Below are 26,110 nucleotides of genomic sequence, written 5' to 3'. Positions count from 1 at the left end.
CCACTGGTGTGTGTGTATATCTACAGTGCCACTTTAAAGTATGTGAACCCCTTGACCACTTAGGAGTTTTCTGTTGTTTTACCATGATTTTTCATTTTTTTCATCACCAATTTTCCATAGAAGGAATGTCAGGTTTATGTTTATCATTTGCATGTACTTTTTTTAGAGGGAATTGTTTGAGTAGCCAAAAGACTACATGAAACATGGAATTAGTCCATTTCAAAAGTAAGTGAACCCCCAGCTGAATTGGTAAAGTCAAGCAGGTAACAGATTCAGTGAAACTTATTTGGGTGCTTAATTAGTCAATTAAGCAAACCGATCATCTGAGACATCCTTAGGGAAAGGTTTGGGCAACACAGATTAAAAGAGGGAGGAAACCAACAAAACTACTGCAGTGCCAAGGTGTACCGACACAGATCAACAATGCCGAAAGGAAACGAGATATCCGAGAACATCAGGAAGAAGGTTCTGACAGCCCATCAGTCTTGGGAAAGCTATAAGACCATCTCCAAAAGATTCCAGCTCCATCCATCCATCCAAGACAAATAATTTAGAAATGGAGGGCATTCAACATGACCGCATCTCTGCCTAGAAGTGGACGCCCATCAAGACCATCACCAAGAAGCACCAGAAGAAGAATAAATCAGGTAAAAGTCAACCCACACATCACCTCTAAAGAGTTTCAGACCTCTCTGGCAGCATCTGGGATAAATGTACATGGGTCTACAATCAGATGAAAGTTGAATAGACATGACATTCATGATCGGGTTGCTAGAAGGAAGCCTCTGCTCTCAAGAAAGAACAAAACTGCCCGTTTCAACTTTGCCCGAGAGCACTTGGATAAACCAAAGGCCTTCTGGAAGTCCCTTCTTTAAACAGATTAGTCCGAGATAGAATTATTTTGTCACGATCAAAACCAACAATTTTCGTCTAATTGTAGACCCATGTACATTTACCCCAGATGCTGCCAGAGAGGTCCGAAACTCTTTAGAGGTGATGTGTGGGTTGACTTTTACCTGATTTATTCTTCTTCTGGTGCTTCTTGGTGATGGTCTTGATGGGCGTCCACTTCTAGGCAGAGATGCGGTCATGTTGAATGCCCTCCATTTCAAAATTATTTGTCTTGGATGGATGGATGGAGCTGGAATCTTTTGGAGATGGTCTTATAGCTTTCCCAAGACTGATGGGCTGTCAGTACCTTCTTCCTGATGTTCTCGGATATCTCGTTTCCTCTCTGCATTGTTGATCTGTGTGGGTACACCTTGGCACTACAGTAGTTTGGTTGGTTTCCTCTCTCTTTTAATCTGTGTTGCCCAAACCTTTCCCTAAGGATGTCTCAGATGATCGGTTTGCTCAATTGACTAATTATTCACCCAAATAAGTTTCACTGAATCTGTTACCTGCTTGACTTTATCAATTCAGCTGGGGGTTCACTTACTTTTGAAATGGACTAATTCCATGTTTCATGTAGTTTTTCAGCTTCTCAAACAATTTCCTCTAAACAAGTACATGCAAATGATAAACATAAACCTGACATTTCATCTATGGAAAATTGGTGATGAAAAAAAATGAAAAATCATGGTAAAACAACAGAAAACGCTTAAGTGCTCAAGGGGTTCACATACTTTCAAGTGGCACTGTATGTATGTGTGTGTGTGTGTGTGTGTACATTTTTTCCACAGGTGTATAAATATAAAGAGACCGTTTTTCTGGTTTTACTGTATTTGTGTTTGAGTAAAATTAACATTTTTGTTTCTTTCTATAAACTACTGACAACATTTCTACCGAATTTCAAATAAAAATACTGTCATTTAGAGCATTGCGGGCGTATATGGTGTGTTCTGTCTGTAACCTCTGTTTTCTGTCTCTCCTACAGTCCCTTCAGTCTGAATATGTTCAGTACTAAAGCTGCCACGATACACTGAGTGCTGACACACAAACACACACACACTCACACACACACACGAACGCGGACTGATCTGTGGACCCAGGACATCCCCACAGACCAGTGGATTCACACATGGACTTCTATGAAGAATCCTAATCCCAATGGCTGAACCTGGACTCTGACGTTTACCCCCATCCCCACCACACACACACACACACACACACACACTTGTGCTCTATCTTTTGCAGACACACACAGGAACAGGACCCTTCTTCAATCACCATCTCTTGTCACTTTTACTAAAAAAAAAAATGAATAGAACCTCAAAACACACCCACACACACCCCTGGAGCTAAAGGTCTGGGACTTTGAGGAGAGGGAGGGATGGGGAGTGCCCCACCCACTCTGGATTTTTTTGGAGTGTGGTGATCAAGTGCACGCTTCTCTTCAGGAGAGGACATTTGTCATTTTTCAAAGGGATTTTCTAAGACTTTATCTGCACTCTGCTAATACAATTCCTCCACTTGCTTGGCATCATGTTGCTAGTCATGTTTGTGTAAATGCTTTATTTTTTTGTCATTGGAATGATGTGTTTGTTATAACATTGTGTGCGTGTCCGTGTGCGTGTGTGTGTATTAGGTCATTGCTCCTTATCAAGGCTGGTTGTCCCAGGCTGGGGTGTTTTTGAGGGTGTGTGATAGACAGAGGGTGGGGGTGGTGCGGGTGCGTGCTCTAGACACCAGCAACTGTAATGTGACTGTAGACCAGACTGCAGTCCCAACACACACACGCTGTCTGCACTCACTCACTCAGTCACACACTTCCCCCATCCCACCATTACACACTCATCTGATGCTCTCCCACACACACACACACACACTCTGTCACACACTGTCTCTCTCTCACACAAACACACTCTGTCTCTCTCGCATACTCTGTCTCTCTCACACACACACACACGCACTCACATACATTCATATTCTCATTAATGTCTCCCACTCACAGCCCTTTACGATGTTGTTCAAACAGCAGAGATTGTCTTGTCAGTACAAACACACACACACACACACACCCGCTGTTTGATAATGTAGCTCGAACACCAGTAGCATGTCCCCCAGCTTGGGCCTTAAATTGAGTGCAGTTTATTTTTAGCCCACTCTCACAACTCTGTGATACACAGGTATTTATATATAGCACACACACACACACATACTCTGTGATACACAGGTCTTTATATAACATGGGCCCAGCAGAGGACTGCTTTTTAAACAAGCTTTGATGATGAATGCTGCTTTTCTTTTTCTGGTTTTCTGACTTGAATGTGCAAGCAGGACAGAGACGGAAACACTGTTTTGTGTGTATGTGTGTGTGTGTGTGTGTGTGTGTGTCTGATTAAAACCTGTGTGTTTGTGTGTGTATTTCTGAAGCGCCCCCGAAGGACAGCACAATTGCATCGGGGCTAGAATCACCTGCCAGTCACACACACACACCTTGAACAGTAACCCTGTCTCGTGTCCTTCATAAACCGTCACAGACAGCTCAACCGTACTTTCACACACGCAAGTTTCAGCTGCACTCTACACTTTGTGTCTGAACGAGGAAGACACGAGAACAGGAACCATGGCAACAGAAGCAAAGTGTTTGTTGGCTTCCTGTCGTGGTGGCGCTCTGTCCATACCTGTCTGTGTCCCCGTGTGGGTGTTGTCCATTCCTGTCTGTGTCCCGTGCGGGTGTTGTCCATGCGTATACATTGAGGCTGGGGACTCTTACTGATTGAAGTATTCTACCTCTTAGGAATATACAGAGAATAGCTGTAAGATATTGTTTGAGGTATATATATATTTTCCAGCAGTATGTAAAAAGGTCTAACTGTATTGCTCTAGATCAGTATTTTTTGCTTGTCATGAGAATATCCAGAAGCTTGTAAGCAGATGATTAAAGTATATTTGTTTTGCACTGTGCTCTGACTACAGATGGAGGGATCAGAATTAAAAAAAAAACTAATTTTGAACAAACCAGCGTTTGAAAAGCTCCTTTTCTCTCGGACCATTATTTCCACACCAGAACAACTCCCTCATGTTTGTGTTGGTGAGCGAGCAGATCGCTGGAGACACACACACACACACACACACATAGGTACCCGGGAAAGAAACACACACACACCAACTGCATACTTGCACACAAGGACACTGGAGAGACAGCAGTCTGAAGAGCAGTATGAAGTCTAGTGACCACACACACACACACACACACACACACAGCAGTCTGAAGAGCAGTATGAAGTCTAGTGACACACACACACAGCAGTCTGAAGAGCAGAATGAAGTCTAGTGAAACACACACACACAGCAATCTGAAGAATGAGATCAGGGAAGTGGGTGAGACACACACACATGCTGAGGACTTGCTGGAAGGCTGGAATCTCACTTAAGTTTTAGTTTTAGACTCACTTCAGTTTTAGTTTTAGACTCACTTCAGTAACACCGCTCAGATGGGTAAGGATAAGCTAACCGCTCAGATGGGCTAGGGTTAGCTAACCGCTCAGATGGGTTAGTGTTAGTTAACCACCAGACAGACAGAGCCCCTCACGGTGCCAGACAGAACCAGAAGAACCCTAATGGGCTCAGTAGTGGACCCGTCAGGATTCCAAATGGAATCTTTAGCTTTGGTTTCCAAAGAGGTTTCACTTGAGAACATGCTATCCATGCCAACCATGCTTTCATGAAGTTTGACCTCACCCGGGTACATGGGGCAGTAAGGCTCCACCAGGGGGAGGGTATGAGTCTTAGGGTGGCAAGGGAGAAAAGATCACAAGCTCCTCATAATCTAGAGCCCGGACACAGCTGGACTACACCAGCCTTCTACAACAGTTCCTCTGAGTTCTCTAGGTATTCATTCTGTGTTGTTCTTTAGCTCTGTCCCAGAGTTATCATCGGAGTCCATCCACCTACGCAGCGCCATCCTCCTCTCTCTGTCCACCGTCTTCAGGCGTGAACGCTTCTTTAGGGCCGCGCACTGCTCTATCATGTTGCCGCACAAGTGGCGCTGCTAAAAGCTCTCGCTCTACAATGAGTTCGTGCCCACAGTAACACCTTCAACGCGCTCCTGAGATGAGATTACCGTTAAAATAATGCCTCGCGCGCTCCGTGCCTGAAAAGAAAGAGTGTCTCCATTTGGAGATATCAGAAGCAGAACCATCACTGGGGAATAGGTTTCTTTTAAAAACACTAAAATTCAGAAATGTGCAGCTTTGTAAAACATTTTCATTTTGAATAGAAAACATAATCTAATAATCCATTACATTACATCTTAATAGCAAAGAAATACTTGTTTTTAAATGTCTACTTTGTGGTATGTATTCACAGTGGTAACCAACAATGTATGGAAATCGTTGGAAATGACCTTTGTAGAGAATGAAGAAGTATAGTGTGCACTGACACAGCCGGTCGCAACTCCGGCTTGATTAATGAGGTGGACTGGTTAAACACCGCGTTCTCCCAAATGACACGCGGGGCCGATGCGTTTTAATGGGTCTCTATAATCCTACCACTCGAGGGTTTTGTAGGCAGGGCGCATAGCTGATGACCTGTCCACGCGGCTCTACCGTTTGTTGTTTTTTGAATAATGAATGAGGTGGTCGTGAGGTTAGTTACCCTCGACCACTTCATCTGCTCGCAGTCCACTGGCAGCGCCGCTGAACCAGCGCTGCTGTCTTCACAGCAGCATCATTGCAGGCAGCTGCAGTATCACAGGCAGCTCCGCAGCACAGCTCAGTCCAGATCGAGCTTCTCCCTCAATAGCGCCGCCTGAGAGGCGCCATATCAGATGATGCATGAAGTTATCTCTTCGTTTTATTCTCTGCACAAACAGCACGGACTCAGTCATGCCCAACGAGTCGGAGCGACTGGTCGAATGCGATAATGGACGCGGTCCACGCGTTTGTCTCGCCACTCTCTACACGTTCATGGGTGTGACGGGCACCGTGCTGAATCTGATGGTGGTTTACCTGGTCGTAACCTTCAAGAAACTCCGGACGGCCAGTAATGCCTTTATTGTGAACGGATGCGTGGCCAACTTGTTGGTGTGTGCGTTCTGGATGCCTCACGAGGCGGTGATCCTGTCAACTAGGAGCTCGCCGAGGCTGGGGTACCAAGCGTTCAAAGAAGCCCTGCTGTTTCTGGGCATCACCGTGTCTCTGCTCGCTCACTCTCTCATCGCTGTCAACAGGTACGTGCTCATCACCAAAGTGCCTGCCACATACCAGTCTCTCTATCAGAGACGAAACACGGAGTGGATGATAAGCGGCTCGTGGCTCATATCAGTGGGCTGCCTCATGCCCTGGCTCACAACATCTGGCTATTCAACGGAAAGATGCACTAGCAGTCACACTGCTACAGCATCCTTCACCGCCGGGACATCGGTCCTGGCAAACTCTTCCGCGTGCGCAACATTGGCCTGTACGGTAACCGGACAGACGGTGGTCGTACTTTACTGCTACTTCAAAATATTTAGAAGGGTTCAAACCAGCGTGAAACGGGTCAGTATCTTACATTTCCAGATCGTGAACAATCTCCCTTACTCTTTCCCGCGTAAGGACAAGCGTCTTGGGCTGTATGTGCTCGCGGTGTGCTTCGTGTTCTTCATCACCACGGAGCCCATGCTGTGGGCGCTGGTGGCGGGATTCTTCGTGGAGGTGCCTGCCGCTCTCGGGGCCTCACTGTGGGTCATTTTTTGTACGCTCTTCGTTTCCAATCCGTTTTTGTACACGTGGAAAAATGAGGAGTTCAGGAAATCTCTCCGGTCAGTAATGAGAGGGGACTTCTGGAAGGGGCCGACGGTTGGAGTCGAGCCGATCCATATCAGCTCAATCTCACATATTCTGCCACGACAGAACAGCCGAATTGCCTTCCTGGGGGATATGGGCTGAACAGCAGGGCCTTCCTGGGGGATATGAGCTGAACAGTCATCAATCAACAAATGAAGCAACAGAGGGATTATTGTGACAGTCTTACATTTTTTGATTTTATTAAATTGATTGTTGGTGGAAAATAGTCATAATTTGTCTATTAAAAAGTGATTTGTAACTGTATTTTGTATGGCCTGATTTTAAGGTGGCCTTGTATTTAATATCCAGCTTTGAGTATATTGCGCAATGTATTTTCTATGTGGCAGTCTACTAGTTGTATTTAAGATGTATTTATTTATTTATGATCGAATAAAAATGCCTGCTACATGTTATTCTTACTAAGACTGTATCTATATGTGTAGACCAGACGCTGCTCTCAAGCATTCCTTAATTATTTTCATTGGATGACATCCTCTGGATTTCTACACAGAATACAAAACCTGCTGCGCCCATATCTGCACATGGCTCTCACTGGTTGAGTGTGTTTGTTAATGTAAGCGTGACCTCTCAAAAAGGTCAAAAACCCACAAGCAGGAAATCCGACACAATGTCCTGAACACCCATCTTGTCAGCCAGAGATTTAAAAACATAAGAAAATAAAAAGTGCTTAAAGGTGCAATAAGGATCAATAGCTATTCGCTAAAGGTATGCTAGCAGCTAAAACTAACGAAATCTCTTGAAATGTGCTGACTTTGACATTATGACAAACTAGTTACTCGACGACTGTCCTTACACAGTCAAACATCAAGCAAGTGCAACACAAGACTAAGCAAGACGGCAAATAAGCTACTTACTAGATCGGCAGAAGGTAAACAAGTCAGGTCGGCGGGCTGCGGCAGGCGAAACTACAGAACGCAACTGCAACTGCTTATCCTAATCCTGAAGCATAATAGTTGTATAATGCACCTATAATTTGAAAATGATGGATGGAAGAGGACAATGATGGCTGGGTGTGATGTAAGGGATAATGTATTGTCCGGAGGTCATTCTACAAAAATAATTCCCGACGGGGCGAACAACACCCCGACGCGCAGCGGAGGGTGTTGTTTTGTACCGAAGGGAATTATTTTTGTAGAATGACCGACGGACAATTAATGCCAAAAACGATAGAAGACATTCCTCCAACATATCTCTTTTTAATGATTTAGGTGCCGTTTCATGTGTCCCGTTTAGAAATAAATAGTTCTTCAAGCAAATAGAACTTTGAAGTTTCAGGTGTTGCATAGCAACCCATTACTTGCTGACTTCAAATTACTCTCTACTGTTGCGTTAAAATGACTGGACTTCTGGCGGAATGATATGAAAGATGTGAATTAGAAGTACAAAACCCGTTGCCAATGACAGCGGTGATTATCTTTCGCAGAGGTCTGTTAGCAGGAATTAATGTATGGGTATGACGTAGGGATGGCCCATTCAAATCAACGGTACTTTTTGGAACATTCTGAAGAGCCGTATAATAAGTAATAATAACAAAAAAACTTTACATAGCACTTTTCATACACAGAATGCAGCTCAACGTGCTTTACATTTAAAGCATTTAAAACAAAAACGGATAAAAAATGAAAACAGAAATAAGTGCAAATAGGCGTGAGTAGCCTAACTAAAAACACATCCACCCCTGAAGTCTCCATGGTGTCTGTATGTAGACCACACCGTAAGTGTTGCCCTAACCTCTCAGCAAGGCTTATCAGAGCACTCAGCAAGACTTATCAGAGCTCTGCCAAACACCTAGATCAGACCCTGCCAGGTCTATTATTGGTACTGTGGGAGGGCTCTGATCCGGCTCAGACGTGGGTCAGAGCTGTGCCTGATGTTGGTAGAAACAGGTTTCAGTCACTTCAAGGACAAGGGTTTCCTTGTGTTGTTTTGTTAGCCATTTTGCCATATTTTGGATGGGTCTGCCGGTGTGAGGCTGTGTGTGTGTGTGTGGAGGGGTTACTCCAGTAATTTATTTTCTGTGGTGCCTCCCTTCCTCTGTCATCGGCTGAATTCAAGAGTTTGAAGACGCCGAGCACAGTGTAACACGACACTCACTGGTTTAGTGTGTGTGTTGCCTTGTTCAAGGCGAATTATAGTGTGAACTGTCAAAAATGCCAAAAACCCATAACCAGGAAATCAGACACAATGTCCTGAACACCCATTTTAATCACAAGAGCCAGAGATTTAAAAACATAAAAAAATGAAACGTGCTTTATTTAAAAATGATGGATGGAAGAGGACAATGATGTCTGTGTGTGATGTTATAATAATAATAAACTTTATTTGTATAGCACCTTCCAAACACAGAATGTAGCTCAAAGTGCTTTACATTCGAAGCATTTTACAAAAACAGATGAAAAATGAAAACAGAAATAAGTGCAAATATGTGTGAGTTACTAAGAACACATCCACCCCTGAAGGCTCCATGGTGGTGTCTGTGTGTAGACCACACCGTAAGCGTTATTATGTTGTTAGTTATCTTGGCACATTTTGAATGGGTCTGCCGGTGTGCGGCAGTGTATGTGTGTATGCCTCCCTTCCTCCGTCATCGGCTGAGTTCCAGAGTTTGAAGATGCCGAGCGCAGTGTGATTGCGGTATTTTCGGAAACAATGAGTACTGAAAGAGAAAGTAAAAAGAAGAAGAAGGGGGGGGGGGGGGGGTGTTATGGGAAAAACACTGTTTCAGTGAAAGATCCGAAATCTGGTAGATCTCTGAACTCGGAAAAAAGGGGACGCGCGATACTCTTTTGAACAGCAGGGCGCGCCCTTTTGCTTTCGATATCTCGTTAGGAATCCTCTGCATGGGGACATTTCTGCCAGGGTATTTCTATGGGGGTGTGGGTCTAATTGTGTTCTGCCCCCAACGGGTATCTCCCGCAAACACCGTATAAATAAGAAGTGGCGTGCAGAACCAATTCTTACTTGGAAACTTCTACCTGTCTGAACCACCTGAAATAAGTCATCACTCCGAGTTTTGTCACCCGTTCTGAATATCGATCCCATACAATGGCACCAGCTCTCTTTTGGATTTTATTTTTTCCAGCAACTGGTAAGATGCACTTTTATACTTTATTCATTCCGCAGGCTTATAGATACATATATTGTTACGAATGCACGACTTATAAAACTACATTTATAGGCTATTGTTATTTAATTCTGCTGACTAATCGAAATGAATGAAACTTTGCAAGAAATAGGGTAAATTAGGCTACTTTCCAAATTGACCATTTGTTTGCAGAATAAGCCAAGGATAATACATTAAAATCGTATTTTAATCTCTTTTTAGTCTTTTCGTTTGTGGTCGAGGTGTCCCCCAATAAAGCCATGTTCAGAGTCGGAGACAAAGAGGAGGTGAGGTGTACCGTGAAGAACTGCGCACAGACTCCCGAGTTCTCCTGGAGAGCTTTGGAGGACAGGCCGCTGTACGTGGTCACCACAACTCGCGACTCAGAATCAGTCCTTACCTACGAGTCGGTTAAAATCGATCACGAGAACCGTCTGATATGCACAGCTTCATGCGGGGGAAAGCCGAAACAGAAACAAGCCACGGTAAAGGTGTACTGTAAGTCAGTCAACCTCTTCTGCATTACAGTGAGGCAACTCATACAAATAATGTGCAGAATGCTTTAGCCTGCTTCATGGTAAATTCTTCATCAGAGCCTGGGTGTCACTGAAAAGACATAACAGTCCCAGACTTTTCCAGTGCTGCTATGCCGCTACTGAATAACCACCACTAAGAAACCACACAATTTCAAGGGTAAACTCTAATGTGGGTCTTCGTGTTCCGCAGCGTTTCCTGAAGCCCTGGTGATATCGGGCCATGAGCGTCTGGTCCTGGGCAAGGACGCCACGCTGAGCTGTAAGGTGCTGGGCGTGTACCCGGGGCAGCAAACGGAGCTGCAGTGGTGGGATGAGGGCGGTTTGTTAGAAACTGAAACGGGCACCGAGAGCATGCGCACCTTGGAGTTAAATGTCACCGTCACCCCCACGCGCGAGGGCCGGAACATCACCTGCAGAGCGATGCATCACATGCTGGGAGTCCCTGCTGAAAGGAGCTCCATCCAGACCACTGTGACCCTGTCTGTGCCCTGTGAGTCTACTTTCCTTATGTCTTCAAAGAGTCACATTGTACAGTCTACCAGCGTCAGGTAGCAGTCTAACTGAGGAGTTGCTTATTGTGGCCTCCACAGGATTAGTTTCAGCTAATTAGCGTAGTGAGCTGTGTTGTGGTGAGCTGTTCTTTAGTGAGCTGTTCTGTAGTGAGCTGTGCTGTAGTGAGCTGTTGTGAGTTGTAGTGAGCTGTAGTCTGCTGTAGTAAGCTGTGCTGTAGTGAGCTGTTGTGAGCTGTAGTCTGCTGTAGTAAGCTGTGCTGTACTAAGCTGTAGTGTGCTGTAGTGAGCTGTAGTAAACTCTGCGGTATAAAGCGCCCCCTGCAGGGATCAGATCCTAACTGCTGTTTGTGATGCTCTCTGCAGATGCTCCGAGTGAGGTGCAATTGTCAGGGTCTGATGAGGTGGAGGTGGGGGCTACCCTCACCCTCAGGTGCTCAGCAGTGGGAAAGCCCCGCCCCCAGGTACAGTGGCGTGGCCCTCAGTCCACCGGGCAGTGGCTGCAGGATGAGGGGGGCCAGGAGCTGGTGGTCCACAACATCACCCACGCCAATGCTGGGCAGTACGAGTGCCAGGCCAGCAACTCTCTGGGCCAATCGAAGGCCAGCCTTTTTGTGAGCGTTCAGGGTAAGTACCGCAGCTGAGACCGACCTCTCCGCCGGCCGAGACACGACCTCTCACACAACATCGCTGCACAGGACATCCCTCTACATGACACCACCTCTCCTCACAACTACCCCTCCTCACACCTACCCCTCCTCACAACTACCCCTCCTCACAACTACCCCTCCTCACACCTACCCCTCCTCACAACTACCCCTCCTCACACCTACCCCTCCTCACTCACAACTACCCCTCCTCACAACTACCCCTCCTCACACCTACCCCTCCTCACAACTACCCCTCCTCACACCTTCCCCTCCTCACAACTACCCCTCCTCACAACTACCCCTCCTCACAACTATAGGCTGATTTAGGGTCTTTTTAGACGCAGAACCGTGAGCACGTAATTTACACAAGGGACTTGTTTTAGACAAGTTTTGATTTAAGGTTCCTTAAGGTTCCCTAAGGAATGTGCGTGTTGCAAAGCATTTATTTTGAGTGAAGTAAGCGTATTTATTGCTGCAGTACAAAAGAAAAAAACGTACTGGAGCATGAAAGTGTAGTGAAGGGCTTGATGATATGGATACATGTGTTACACAAAATACAAAGGTAGGCAATTCAGTACCAGTGGCGAAAAAGACAGATCACATGATGCAGAAATTAGTTTATTGACACATCTTTTAATGACGGCGACAGCGCTTTAAATTAACAATGTGTTTATGAGTTACATTATTCAAAGATGAGAGGTAAACGGCGAGAGAATCTCATCATGAGTGTATGTTGTCAGTGCTTGTAAATACAATGGTGTTGGCCACAAGTTAACGCCACGTTAATGTTAACTTTTGTTTATGAGCAGACCGGGCTCATTCTATCAAACTCGCGGGTGCAATTGATTGATTCACGTCAACATTCTCTCCAAAAAATCGCGGGTGAGAATGAGATATTCTCTCCATAAATTTGCGGTCATTTGAGCATCCTTATAAGTGATTAAAGAGGGTTTGTAAAGGAGTTCATGTCTTCAGACCTCTTCTGTTATGTTTGTTCATAATCCACAAGAAAAGGCTTGTGAGATGGTCTGCAGGGTATTCATGATTAAAAAAAATTCTGGATCTAAAAAAGACTGTAGTATGCTATGAAACCGGAAACGTGAGACTCTGTGAAAGGCTGTGGTTAGCCAGCCAATCACCGTCTTTGCGAGCTGTGTGAGGCTGGAGTGTCTTTGTCGGATAGTCCGAAATTTTGGGCGACGCATTTAAGCACGTAAGGGGGGGTATTTTACTGCGCAATGGGCTCTTGTGTATCTTACGTGCTTACGCGCTGCGTCTAAAACTTTACACATCATCACTCTACAGGACACTACCTGTTACTCTACAGGGTACTCTGATTCTGGTCTCTGAAGGAGAGCGGTGGTGTCAGCATTTCATCTCTGAGTATTGTTAATGAATTACATTAAATCAGATGAGGCAAAGACTAATGTAATGTTGTGTAGTGTAATATTCTGTATTATCTATTAGTGTCCTGTGATATTACGTATTATCCATGGATGGGTGAGAAAATAGAAAATAGAAAAAGTAAAAAGATGACAGAAACCAGATGGCATTGGATCTGCTGGATCTGTTCAGACCCGGCTCAGAGTGTTCTGCTGTCGGGGGGAGCTTTCCTTCTGCCCTCCCATTGACCTCCCTGGTATCCCCTCGCTAGGCCCCCCCAGGAACACGTCCCTCACACTGAGCCCCCGCCACCCCATCAGGGAGGGGGAGTCCGTGACCCTCTCCTGCATGACGGTCAGCGTTCCCGTGGGGGAGGTTCGACTGCTGCATGACTCCAAGGGGAAGGTGACTAATCTGCTGTCCGTAAAGGGGAGCGAGATCAACCTCACCCTGGCTGCGGCTCAGCTCAACCAGTCTGGACTCTACCGCTGTGAGGCCTCCAACCCCTACGGCAATCAGACCAACGGCACCCAGCTCACTGTCACAGGTCAGACTCCCAATCAGCATATCCAGAACCACCCAGCCGACCACTGATCTTACTGCTAGGCTCAACTCCTGCCCTGCCATACTGATCATATGCTAGACTCAACCAATCAAGCTATGCCCACACTGATCATATATACTACACCTAAACCAATTGAGCTCTGTTCACACTGATCATATACTACACTCAACCACAGATCTCTGGTCACACTAAACAGGTTCAGCAATTTAAATGTGGCTCACACTGACAAAAAAAACCCACACTTGACCAACCAATCTTTTTGTACACTAAATTAACGTCACACCTAATCCGGCAACTTCTGCTCGTAATAACTTCTGCCACTTTGCCTTATGCAATCAAGCAAAGTGTCTTTCATAAGGCTGTTGGCTATCAAATGCCTGATGTCTGTTTGTTTTAGAGCGAAGGGGAGGCGTAGGAGGCACCTTTTGGAGCGCTTGGCTTCCTGAGTCAGACAAGGCTCAGAGAATCGCAGAAACTCACACAAATGAGTGCTGAGGTTTTTTTATGGCTGTGGGCAGACTTCTGTCTGAGTCACTGGTCAGAAATCTATGCTGCAAGTGATTTGACATGCCTAGAACAAAGTCGATGTGTTGACAATAGCTAGGTGAGAGGACTTAGATATTAACATGTTTATAATCTCCTGCACTCATAATTTCTTATCTCCAAACTAAAACCTTACATTCAGATAGTCATTAGTGAGCTGTAGTGTGTGTGTGTGTGTCTGTGTGTGTGTGCGGGTGTTTGTGTGTGTGTGTGTGTGTGTGTGCGCGTGCTATGTCATTCACTGTATTTGGACCTATAAGGTAGGTTTACTTAAAACATATCATGGAGTAACCTTGAGGACTGACCTTCTGCTTTTTGTTCTGCCTGTCAGCCTACCCTCTGCAGGTGGAGCTTCTACCAGTGGGTGTGGTCACAGCAGAGATAGGCTCCACCCTGTCCCTCACCTGTCAGGCTTCGGGGTGCCCCCTCCCCCAGCTGTCCTGGGGGACCCCATCGACCGAGGGGGTGCTCAGGGGGAACTACACCGAGGGTCACCGTTCTGAGTTGAGCCTGAGGGTGGACGACCCCGTGCAGGAGGGCCTGTATACCTGCCACGCCCGCTGCGGCTCCATCACCGCCTCCAGGCAGACACCGGTGAACCTGTTCTGTGAGTACATAATCCAAGGTTCCTCTAAGAATTATGTCTGGATTCCTCAGGGTTCTGGTTCCCCTGAGAACGAGTACATCATGACTATCTGATCTGATTTATGTGTGTTTGCGACTTTATGTGTGTATGCGACTGGAATCAAATTATAATGACCATTAGATGCTACAGTAATGACTGTTGGATGCTACAGTAATGACCATTAGATGCTACAGTAATGACTGTTGGATGCTACAGCAATGACTGTTGGATGCTACAGCAATGACCATTAGATGCTACAGTAATGGACATTAGATGATATACTAATGACCGTTGTGTAATATGCAATGAAGATTGCAAGACGGACACACAGATCAGATCAGTTCACTTGCGCCACATAATGAGGACAGACCATCAGGTAGATTCTGATCAGATGTGCAAAAAAATCGGATTTGGACTGACAGTGTGAACCCCGCTGTAGACTAAACTAGAACATCTTGACTCTGCTGACAGGACTGACTGAAGCCCAGCTGTGTGACGGAGGCCAGTCTGATAAACACAGTGGCACACACGCATACAGACACGCGCAATTTTCAATTGGTTCTCCTGTTTTAATTTGCACCACCTCTCTTCTGCCTTCTTTAAAGTACTTCCCATTGTACTTTGAAAGTAACCTTTCCCATCCTGATTTTGACTTCCAAACACACACACACACACACACACACACACACACACACACACACACACACACACACACACACACACACACACACACACACACACACACACACACACACACACACACACACACACACACACACACACACACAAACACACGCACACAGTGGCATAGGCCATCAGCAAAGTTCTGTGTGTGAACTTCAGTTTCCATGACAAACAGCAGACACAGCAAGACACGGGTGGAAGTCTAACCTTCCAGATAGGGGTCAGAGGTCAGAGGTCAAAGCTGTTTTGGTGTTTTCTGAAGGATACTATGTTCACTGATGAAAGACACACGCTAATACACACAAACACACAAAAGTTAAAACCCCAGTTTCAGTGACCCTGAAGTTGAAATGATGTGAGTCAACATGAAAGCTTGCTTGAGTGGTCACTGAGAGGCAAGAGAGGGAGTGTGTGTGTGTGTGTGATGGGATCACTGTCCAACCCTGAGTTTCAGAGAGGGAGTGTGTGTGTGTGATGGGATCACTGTCCAACCCTGAGTTTCAGAGAGGGAGTGTGTGTGTGTGATGGGATCACTGTCCAACCCTGAGTTTTAGAAAGGGAGTGTGTGTGTGTGATGGGATCATTGTCCACCCCTGTACAGAGAGGGAGTGTGTGTGTGTGTGTGTGTGTGTGTGTGTGTGTGTGTGTGTGTGTGTGATGGGGCCACTGTGATTGAGAGGAGGGGGAGTGTGTGTTGTGCTTTAGTGTGATGGACTCATGGGTTGTGTCATTGTGGGGGTGATGTGGGAGCAATCTCTAAGGGAGAGAGCCAAGTCAAAACTCAGCAGAGTAAGCAGCTTTGTGCTTTCCACATGGAACCCATCAGTACATCTCCAGCCCCCCCCCCCCCCCCCCCCCCTCCGCGTTCCATCAGACCCCCGCAGAGGTCACTGGTGAAGGCTGTACTCACTGCAGGGTTGGGGTCTATGTGTTGCTGAAATACTGCATTCAGCCTTTTAAACTGAAAGTTTAGGTTAAATTGTATTCCTAGCTGGCAGTTTCACTTTTTATCTTAGACTGTTTTACTTTTAATCTTAGAATGTTTCACTTTTAATATTAGATTGTTTCCCTCTCCTCTCCTCTCCTCTCCTCTCCTCTCCTCTCCTCCTCTGCCCACGCTCCCTTTCCTCTCTGTCTCTCTGTTCTCCTCTCCTCCTCTGCAGCCTTCCCTAGTGTTCCCATCATTGAGCGCTCTGGATCCCAGCTGGAGGGCGGGGTCTCCACCTTCCAGTGTGCGGTGACGGGCGTGTACCCCCTCGAGTCCTTCCGCATCCTCTGGCTGTATGGAGAAGAAGAGCTGCCCCACCAGACCCCCCCTGAGACAACCCTCACCCCCGCCCCCACCCTCACTGCCACCCTTGTGTCCAACGTTTCCATGGTGATGAAGTTGTCTCACTTGGGCCACCCACTCACCTGTCAGGTGGAGCTGCAGATGGAGGGCGTCCCCAGTGGGCAGAGGCGGCGCTCAGCCGTCACCCACATAGACGTGCACCGTGAGTGTCTCTGATTGGCTCATGTTCACCGCATCCCGCACAGCAGCTCAGCGCATCAAGGCCAGATCAGGGACAGGCCAGATCTGATCAGGGTCAGAACTGTTTCTCACCATACCAGGACCAGATCAGTACTAAATCAGGGTTAAATCAGGGCACCTAGTCCACATGGTTAATGATGGTTAATGATGGTTAATGATGGTTAATGATGGTTGATGATGGTTGATGAATGTTGATGATGGTTGATGACGTAGTTACAGTGTAAGAAGGGCTGTGTAACATGATCTCTTTTTCATGTTTCTGGTTACAGACCCCCCCAGGAACACGTCACTCACGCTGAGCCCCCGCCAGCCCATCAGGGAGGGGGAGTCCGTGACCCTCTCCTGCAGGACGGTCAGCGTTCCCGTGGGGGAAGTTCGTCTGCTGCATGACTCCGAGGAGGGAGTGATGGAGCTGCTGTCCGTAAAGGGGAGCGAGATCAACTTCACCCTGCCTGCAGCTCAGCTCAACCACTCTGGACTCTACCGCTGTGAGGCCTCTAACCCCTACGGCAATCAGACCAACGGCACGCAGCTCACCGTCACAGGTCAGACCCACAGCACTGCACAGGTCTCATCTCATCTCATCTCCTCTGTCGTCTTATCTGTTCTGTCATCTCATCTTATTTCTCATCTCCTCTGTCATCTTATCTCATTTCTTATCTCATCTCCTCTCTCATCTTATCTTATCTCATTTCTCATCTCATCTCCTCTCTCATCTTATCTTATCTCATTTCTCATCTAATCTCATCTCATTTTATCACATCCCATCTCATCTCATTCCTAATTTCATCTCATTTTATCTCGTTACTTATCTCCTTTCATTTCATAATCTCATCTCTCAATTTCATCTCTGACCTTTTTTCTGCTCCCCTTCTGTTCCCATCTCTTCTTCTCCCCCATTTTCTCCTCCCTCTCCTCCAGAGTGGTTTCTTCTCCTGTTTCTCATGCCCGACTTCCTCTGCGTTTGCCATCTCCCTCAGAGACGTCCTCTGTCTTTCTCTCTCACACACACACACACACACACACACACACACACACACACACACATCTGCATCTGGAACCCTCATGTTGCCCCGTGCACTCTTCAACTTCTCAAATTTCTTGTTTCGTAAATTTACTTCCATTTCCAGATGACACAAGCACATACGCACACTGACACTCTCCTCCCCCCCCCCCACCACCACCACATACACACACACAGGCACACACACACACTTTCCACATGATCGCCTACAGTGTTTCAGAGTTGAGTAAGTGAGTTTCTCTACTAGCTTGGGGTTGTAGAGACCCGTGGAGCTAACATGTGCTAACATGCTTGTGGCTAACCCCTTATAATACCACTTTAACACTTTGGGCCTTATCTTGCACCCAGCGCAATTGACATTGTCACAGATGCATTTATCATTCCTATCTTGCACCCGGCGCACAGCGGGATTTTCCCTCCAGAGGCCAGTCGAAATGAACTTGCGCCGACATGGGCGGGGTGGAACAGAAAAGGCGTTTCTCCGGCGCAAGTCTTCCTTTGTGGTATCTTGCAGTTTCAAAACGACAGTGCACTGTTGACCAGAAAAAAGCTAGTCTAATGTCAGAGGTGCATTGTCATTGTCAGACGCTATTTTAAGGGCGCGTGTGCTTGCCCGTACAGTATAGGACCTATAGGCTACACTTTACTTCTGTCGTCTACACGAGAGATTTACACCAATTTTTTGGCAAGCCATATATAATTACAAGGAAGATAAAGTATTTACCACATGAGGAAATCATTGTGATATCCATATCCAAGATATTTTAAAAATAGGCATACATCTAGCGTACACACTGACCCAAATGATTCAGGTTAATTGTAATGGCAGTGTTGTACCCGATTCAGCACCCTCCGCGGCAGATGCACCCCCTCGATATTTAGTCTTGTGAAACGCTGTGTCAAATACATTCAACTTGCTCAAAGGAAAATTCTGTTAATTCATTTTGTAGTCACGGCTGGGGTAGGCTATATATTTCCACAGAACAAAAAGGTGACCACCAAAAAGGTGGTCTTTTGCGTTTGCTATTATCCGAGGTTTTTGGAAGAAAAACATTGGTTGTTTGTACTCTTTAAAACAGTTCTAAAGACTGTAATCACTTGTGTTCTTCTCTTCCATCTCTTTCACAAATAATGAAATCGTAGTATAGTATTTTTCCCTGCGTTTATTTAGGCGAACTGCTTTCCTTTCCGATCAAGCCAGTGGTGCGCGCTCCCTCGAGGGGGTGCATCTGCCGCGGATGGTGCTGAATCGGGTACAACACAGGCGTTTTGGGAGAAGTATGGGTTCCCTGGCGTCCTTGGCGCTATAGACTGCACCCATATTAACATACGTGCCCCCCCCAGTGTTTTACACAACATTGCCATGAATCATGGATGTGTCAATGACATAAATGAGGATAGATTAGAGGACTTTAGAAGACGTGAGGTTGAACTGCATGTGCCGATGGGTGCAATATTATTACCATACATACATTACCTTGTGATTCAGTGAGGGTGAACCCAAAACATCGGAAAGTATGTTTTTGTGACTTTTATTTCAAATATGTTGCCACCAAAAAACGAATGCTAGTAACTGAAAAAATACAAACGAGAAATGAAAAGTAGAAACATTTCTCCAAACAAGCATGGGAAAATATTGCTGTGATTGTTTCTGGTAACACACGTTCTGGTGGCCTCACGGTCTTCCTCCAGGTAATTCCGCCATTATACAGTTTTTTACAATTGCTAAAACACTAAAACCCACTGGCTGAACAAAGTTCTCAGTTGCCTGAACTCATGAAGCTAATTGTGCAGTCTGTTGTCAATACCTTAAACTATTTCTCATGGTAAAACACAATTTTTCGGGTCTCTAAACACATTCTCAGTCTTAAAACACATTCTGCACTCTAATTCACATGTCATCCATACTGGTAAACACAAGTGGCAACAATCAAATACAAATAGAGAACAAATGTCATTGATTGAACACAACCACTCAAAATTGATTTAACTTGTATCAAATGATGTGACACAACCAATATGAGCCAGTTTAGGGAGCAAACAGGTTGTTGAAGGTGGGAAGGAGAAAGTCTGAGAATGAATAGAAGAAACAATGTGAGGGGAGGAGGACAAGTAAACACCACGTTGACTCCTTTGATTTGTGTCCCTTTTACTGTGGTAGTGTATATTGTAGTAGGCCTAAAGTGCATTGTAGGCTGTATAAGGACAATACGTAAACATGTTGTATGGCCCTGAACATTGTGCTTTCTATTTGGTACAGTAACAGTACTGATTGCTCAATAGATTTTGACTGGTTGCAGGTTCATATCAACAAAGAACAAGAGTGAGTTGTGAGTAGTGAGATGCAGGGTACAGTACTATAGGGGTACAAGAAAGAGAAAGAACCAACACAAATTAGAGCAAAGCAAATAAGTCATTTCTGATACATTTGTATAGCTACTATGAGAGACCATGTTTTCATTCATCAAAAGTCAATGATAGATAAATATGAAATTTGTTTTGAGGTAAAAAAAAATGTACTTCTCCCTGAGAACTATATGTTTTGAACAGTGTGTTTTCTATTTTTTGGTGTATTGTTTACTGACTGCTTGAAAGTGTATACAATTTTGAACACTTTGTTCATGATTTGACAGCAGTGTTTGATTTTGAGCACAGGTAAAACTGTTTTGAGGCGAAAGTTTCATTTTGCAAGAGAATTCAGGGGTTTTGTAAATAGTGCTTGAAGATGAGGTTTTGTGTTTAGAGTTTAGAGAAAATGAGTGACTGTTTCAAGAATGTGTTTTAGCAATTGTAAAAAACTGTAATAACAAGCCGCTATGGAATATGCGCTCCTCGCTCTTAAAGGGAATGTGAGATGACGCTCTGATTGGTTTATTGCATATTACACCCAAACCACACCTATGGCTGAGTAACCTCCTTTGGACCAACCCATTTGACATTTGTGCTGGGCGCAAGTGTGTTTTTTCCGCCGTTATAATAGCAAATGCGCCATAGAGCCGCCCACACAGCTACTTGCGTTTGGCGCTGTCCTACTTGCGTTTCTGATCGTTAAAATAGGGTCCTTTATATGCTAAGGACCAGCCCTTATAATACCACTTTAAGACTTCATAAGCTAAGGACTAGGCCTTATAATACCACTTTAACACTTCATAGGCTAAGGACTAGGCCTTATAATACCACTCTCACACTTCATTAGCTAAGGACTGGGCCATATGCATATAAACAATGCAATATTATAGTAGTTAGTTGTTTTAATGCTTTTAAACAACTTTAAAATCCTTTAAACATCTGTAAAGCTCTATCAAATTGGAATCACTTAAAACAACTGCAAATACCAAACGGTATGTTCAGTAACCCTGGTGGATTAATCCCCCCAGTAATCACCCCAGTAATCAGTAACCCTGGTGGAGTAATCACCCCAGTAATCATCCCAGTAATCAGTAAATTCATCAGAACAGTATCACTCATCAGCACTCCAGTATTAATTAATCAGTAATCAATCGAGTCCAGTCCAGTCCAGTCCAGTCCAGTCCAGTCCAGTCCAGTCCAGTAATAATTAATCAGTGCTGTAATCAGTAATCAGTACTGTAATCAATAATCAATACTGTAATCAATACCTCTGTTGTAATTCTCCCCTGCAGCCCCGCCCAGGAACACGACGGTAGAGGTGTACCCTTCCCAACGGGTGATGGAGGGGGAAAACATCACCATATGCTGCCGATCCATCAGCTTCCCCCCTCCCATCGTCACCCTTACCAAACTGGGAAACGACACAGAGATCTCCTCCCGGAGCGGAACCTTCCTCCTCACCAACCTCACCCCCAGCGACGCCGGAGACTACCAGGTCAACTTCACCAACGACCTGGGCAACAACACACAGGTGTTCACCATCAGCGTGATGGGTAGGTGGCGCCAGAGAGGTTAGGTTAGTGGGTTAGTGAGTGAGTGAGTGAGTGAGTGAGTGAGTGGGTGAATGATTGGGGGAGCGAGGGAGTGAGTGAGTGATTGAGTGAGTAAATGATTGGGTGAGTGAGTGAGTGAGTGACGGAGTGATTGAGTAAGTGTGAATTGAGTGAATAAGTTAGGGATTTGGTGGGTGAATGAGTGATTAATGCATTTGCATTTCTGTACGTATCTCTGCTCACTGTTGTGTGTTTTTGTCTGTAGAGAGGAGATTAACACCCTCTAGGAACTGGGAGGAGTTGTTGATCCCCGCCGTTGTCATGGGAACCACACTGGCCTTCGCTGCTTTGCTGCTGGACTATGTTTTCCGAGCCAGAAGGAAAGGCTTCTATGAGTTGGCCAAGTGCAACCCCAGCACAGCCTGAACACTCCCCTCATGGACTCTCAGAGTTCTACAAACCCAGCACTGCCTGAACACTCCCCTCTGTCTGTTTTAAGTGAGTTCAGGTACCCTCATAAAGAATGAGTGAATGCAGATGGACCCCTCCACATCCCCACTGTATTCATGCAGCAGCACGAACACTCCCCTCTCACCCCTATAAACACTCATGGCTCTTCAACCTCAGCTCAGCCTGAACACTGCCCTGCTAGAGGTAACAATCCGTCTGGCGGTCTGAAGGAAACTCCTCCAGGCTGTGGGGCCATTGCCATGTGTGCTTAACAGATCGTATACATGGGTCTGTGTACTCTATATGTGCGTGAGTGTACATATATATATATATATATATATATATTTATATATATATATCTGTGTATACTGTATATGACTGACTGTGTGTGGTATTGTGCGTAAGATATATATACTCTATGCTGGTGTCATTAGGCAGCTTCTAAGCAGTTTTTTAGTCAGTGCTGGATGAGCGTTTATTTTCATTTCAATGAAACATAATCGCACAGTGTGACATTTTCACTTGTTACCATGAGAAATGGTGTAGTTACCATAAGAAACGGTAAACCTGCAGCTTTTACATATTGGCACATTTTCACTATGGGGTTAAACCCCGATGTCTGGGGAAAAGCCTCTGACTGTTTTGTTTCCATTTCTGTGGCTGGACTGGGACCACGGGCCAAAACGGCCCCAGGTCGGTCCTGGAGTGTAGCAGAACTGGATTGGGGCAGAATTAGTCTCAGAATGGTACAGATGTAGACTGGACTGGGCCAGGACTAGTCTCAGAATGGTACAGATGTATGCAGTGACGTCATGAGTGACATAGCTCTTTGGTGGCCCTGGGTTGACTCCACCAGCTCAGAAAGAACCTAGTTTGCGTTGGTGGTAAAGGAGTAGATCTGGCCCTGATCTGGCCCTGATCTAGCCCTTATGTGGCCCTGATGTGGCCCTGATCTAGCCCTGATGTGGCCCTGATGTGGCACTGATCTAGCCCTGATCTGGCCCCGATGTGGCCCTGATCTGACCCTGATCTAGCCCTGATATAGACTTGATGTGGCCCTGATCTAGCCCTGATCTGGCCCTGATCTAGACTTGATGTGGCCCTGATCTGGCCCTGATGTGCTTTGGTTGAGTTTTGGCTGACTAACCCTAGAGACTAAAGATCAGCCCATTCTCTGGACAACATGTGCTCTATTACATCACCAAGTACACTTCTGTGTGTTCTGTGTGTGTGTTAGTCCAGTCATGTGTATCTGTGTGTGTGCATGTGTCAGTCGTGTGTGTGTGTCTGGGTGTGTGTGTGTGTCAGTCATGTGTGTTTGTGTGTGTGTGTTGATAATTCACATATTCAAATGAAACACATGTAACTTTCCAACAGCACATTGGTCTAATATAAGTTTAGTTTAAACCCAGCAATTGTTATCTGTTTTTACTGAAAAATCTATTTTTGTAAAATATGTGTACATTTGTAATTAATATTTACATCTTAATTTCATGTTAACCTGTATTAAATATTTACATTTAAATTTCCTGTTGACCTGTATTAAAGTATTTTAAGATTGAATAAACACTTAAAATCAAAAGTATAACACAATTATCAAAACCTACACTCAAGGAGCAAAACATTGGCACAGATTTGCACCTCTATAAGCACATGTCAACCTCACACTTTTTGCCAAAAAATACACACTAAACACGCCTGTACACATTAGACACAGAAGTATATCAAGCAGTGGTGGTCCGTCAGGGCCTTCAAGGCCTTCTCTGCTGGCCTAAATATCATCAGAAAATAAATGTAATAAAATAAATTTAACTTTAATATTTTCTTTCCATAAATATGTATTCAATTATTCCCTATAGTCCATTATCTTCATTTCATAACTTCCAGCGTTGTTGAGCTTTCATCCAATCATATTTCAGCTATCGTGTGTTGCCACGCTCCGCGAAATCTTCCCCGAGAACAGAAATCTTCCCTGAGGCCTTCAGAATTCACATTGAAGGCCCGTGTACATCTGATTGGTTATCACAACTGGCTGTTTCATTTAATTTAAGTTGAATGAACTGAAACAGACAGTTGTGACAACCAATCAGATTTCGAGTTGGCGACACTGGGCCTTCTAGAAGGCCCGGAAGATTTCTTTCCTCGCGTTGAACGTGACACGTAAACGTCCTTTGATTGGATACTGAGGCAGACCCGTGCAGTGCTTCAGTGCTCAGTTTAGCTGGCTAATGCAAAAACGACGTACATGCTTATGCTAGTTGTTTCAATTGGTAAGACTAAATATAATTACATTAACCAACTCATATAAACTAGTTTACACCAACTTGATAATTCCAGTTTTTGATACAATTACAACGCCATTTTCAAGACGGAACTTTCAAGAAAAACTGGATATCGTGAGGATGGGAAGTTTAATGAAACTGCTTTGCAGGTGGGACAATGCGATGTTTAGTGGACAAACTTGTTAAAGCTTTCGGTGGACTTAATAAAACTTTGTAGACTAATCCCTGAAAATCGCCTTTTATTTTTAAGTTGTGACAGTAATATCCAAGCGATCATATAACTGAGAGTTTACTACTCTTAATGTATTGTTAATACGGGTGTATTGATTTTAAATGCTCCGGAAATATTAATAAAGTCTGTTGTACTCGACTATGTTAAGGTACTCACTGCCTTTCTGTATAAATATAATGGTTCTAGAGCCATGGCGTCATAATGATGGTATTAGGAGGCGGATTCACTCAGTTTAACATCGTGTAGGACACACAGTTTCTTTTTGAGATCAGTGGTAGGACATCGCTGAAGGCCCAGTCGTGAAATGCACGGACCGCCACTGATATCAAGATGTCACTTCCTTGCATTTCCAAAGCACTGACTGCCAAATGAACACACCTATGAGCCAATGGTTAAACACGGCCATCAAGTGCGCAAACACATGATTGCTTACAGTTTTTTACAATTGCTAAAACACTAAAACCCACTGGCTGAACAAAGTTCTCGGTTGCCTGAACTCATGAAGCTAATTGTGCAGTCTGTTGTCAATACCTTAAACTATTTCACATGGTAAAACACAATTTGCAGGTCTCACTTAGAATTTTCAGCAAAACTCTAAACACATTCTCAGTCTTAAAACACATTCTGCACTCTAATTCACACGTCATCCATACTGGTAAACACAAGTGGCAACAATCAAATACATATAGAGAACAAATGTCATTGATTGAACACAACCAGCAAACAGGTTGTTGAAGGTGGGAAGGAGAAAGTCTGAGAATGAATAGAAGAAACAATGTGAGGGGAGGAGGACAAGTAAACACCACGTTGACTCCTTTGATTTGTGTCCCTTTTACTGTGGTAGTGTATATTGTAGTAGGCCTACAGTGCATTGTAGGCTGTATAAGGACAATTACAACTAGAATGCGTTTCGTGAACGAACTGCGAGAGTGTGCTTGCTCTGTGACAGAGAGAACAAGTGCCAATGAATTAACATGTATTTACATCTACTCAATCAGTGTAGTGGGGCCTTCTTCCAATATATTTTAGCAAGCAACCAAGCTCAACCATTACATTTTGGCTCCACTGACGTTTAGACATATGAGGGTATCTTTGTTGTTCTGTTTTTGTTTGTTTGTTTGCTTGTTTATTGTGAAAGGGTCTAGTGTGTTACATTTGGTCATAGCCTGATAGTTCCAGAGTCTCGTTATACTGACTTACTGAGCTAAGTGAATTGTTGAAATTGTTATCTTGGTAAAAGGAAACATCTCTGCAACAATATTGGAATGAATGCGGAACAGCCAGCTTTACTTAAAGTTTATTGTAAGATAGGCCTATATGTTAGACTTAATGCAGTTAGAGTTAGACTGTAGGTCTA

At 44.8% G+C, this 26,110-nt stretch overlaps 3 protein-coding genes across 6 annotated transcripts in view; all 3 read left to right on the top strand.

Moving 5' to 3' along the window:
- Window positions 1-3,797, top strand: part of cdc14ab (cell division cycle 14Ab) — a 60,724-nt gene extending 56,927 nt beyond the window's left edge. For all 4 annotated transcript variants that reach the window (XM_080831788.1, XM_080831785.1, XM_080831786.1 and 1 more), the window contains one exon: window positions 1,877-3,797. In XM_080831788.1, coding sequence (XP_080687914.1) covers window positions 1,877-1,925 — 49 coding nt within the window. In that variant the 3' untranslated portion in view covers window positions 1,926-3,797. The remainder of the gene's footprint in view (window positions 1-1,876) is intronic.
- Window positions 3,798-5,720: 1,923 nt separating this feature from the next.
- On the top strand, window positions 5,721-6,815 carry gpr88 (G protein-coupled receptor 88; the record flags this gene model as incomplete). The annotated part of the gene is made up of 1 exon (XM_080860221.1): window positions 5,721-6,815. One exon carries the CDS (start codon window positions 5,721-5,723, stop codon window positions 6,813-6,815), a length of 1,095 nt encoding a protein of 364 aa, XP_080716347.1.
- A 2,964-nt stretch (window positions 6,816-9,779) lies between these two features.
- vcam1b (vascular cell adhesion molecule 1b) lies at window positions 9,780-22,215 on the top strand (the record flags this gene model as incomplete). Its single annotated transcript, XM_080833304.1, has 10 exons — window positions 9,780-9,822; window positions 10,060-10,335; window positions 10,564-10,863; window positions 11,249-11,509; window positions 13,187-13,462; window positions 14,355-14,630; window positions 16,496-16,825; window positions 17,133-17,408; window positions 21,529-21,789; window positions 22,055-22,215. The coding sequence occupies 10 exons, from the start codon at window positions 9,780-9,782 to the stop codon at window positions 22,213-22,215; spliced, it is 2,460 nt and encodes an 819-aa protein (XP_080689430.1).
- Between the last annotated feature and the right edge of the window lie 3,895 nt (window positions 22,216-26,110).

This window comes from Sprattus sprattus, assembly GCF_963457725.1.
Source record: "Sprattus sprattus genome assembly, chromosome: 2".
Classification (NCBI taxonomy): Eukaryota; Metazoa; Chordata; class Actinopteri; order Clupeiformes; family Clupeidae; genus Sprattus; species Sprattus sprattus.
This window is presented reverse-complemented; position numbering and strand designations above follow the sequence as displayed.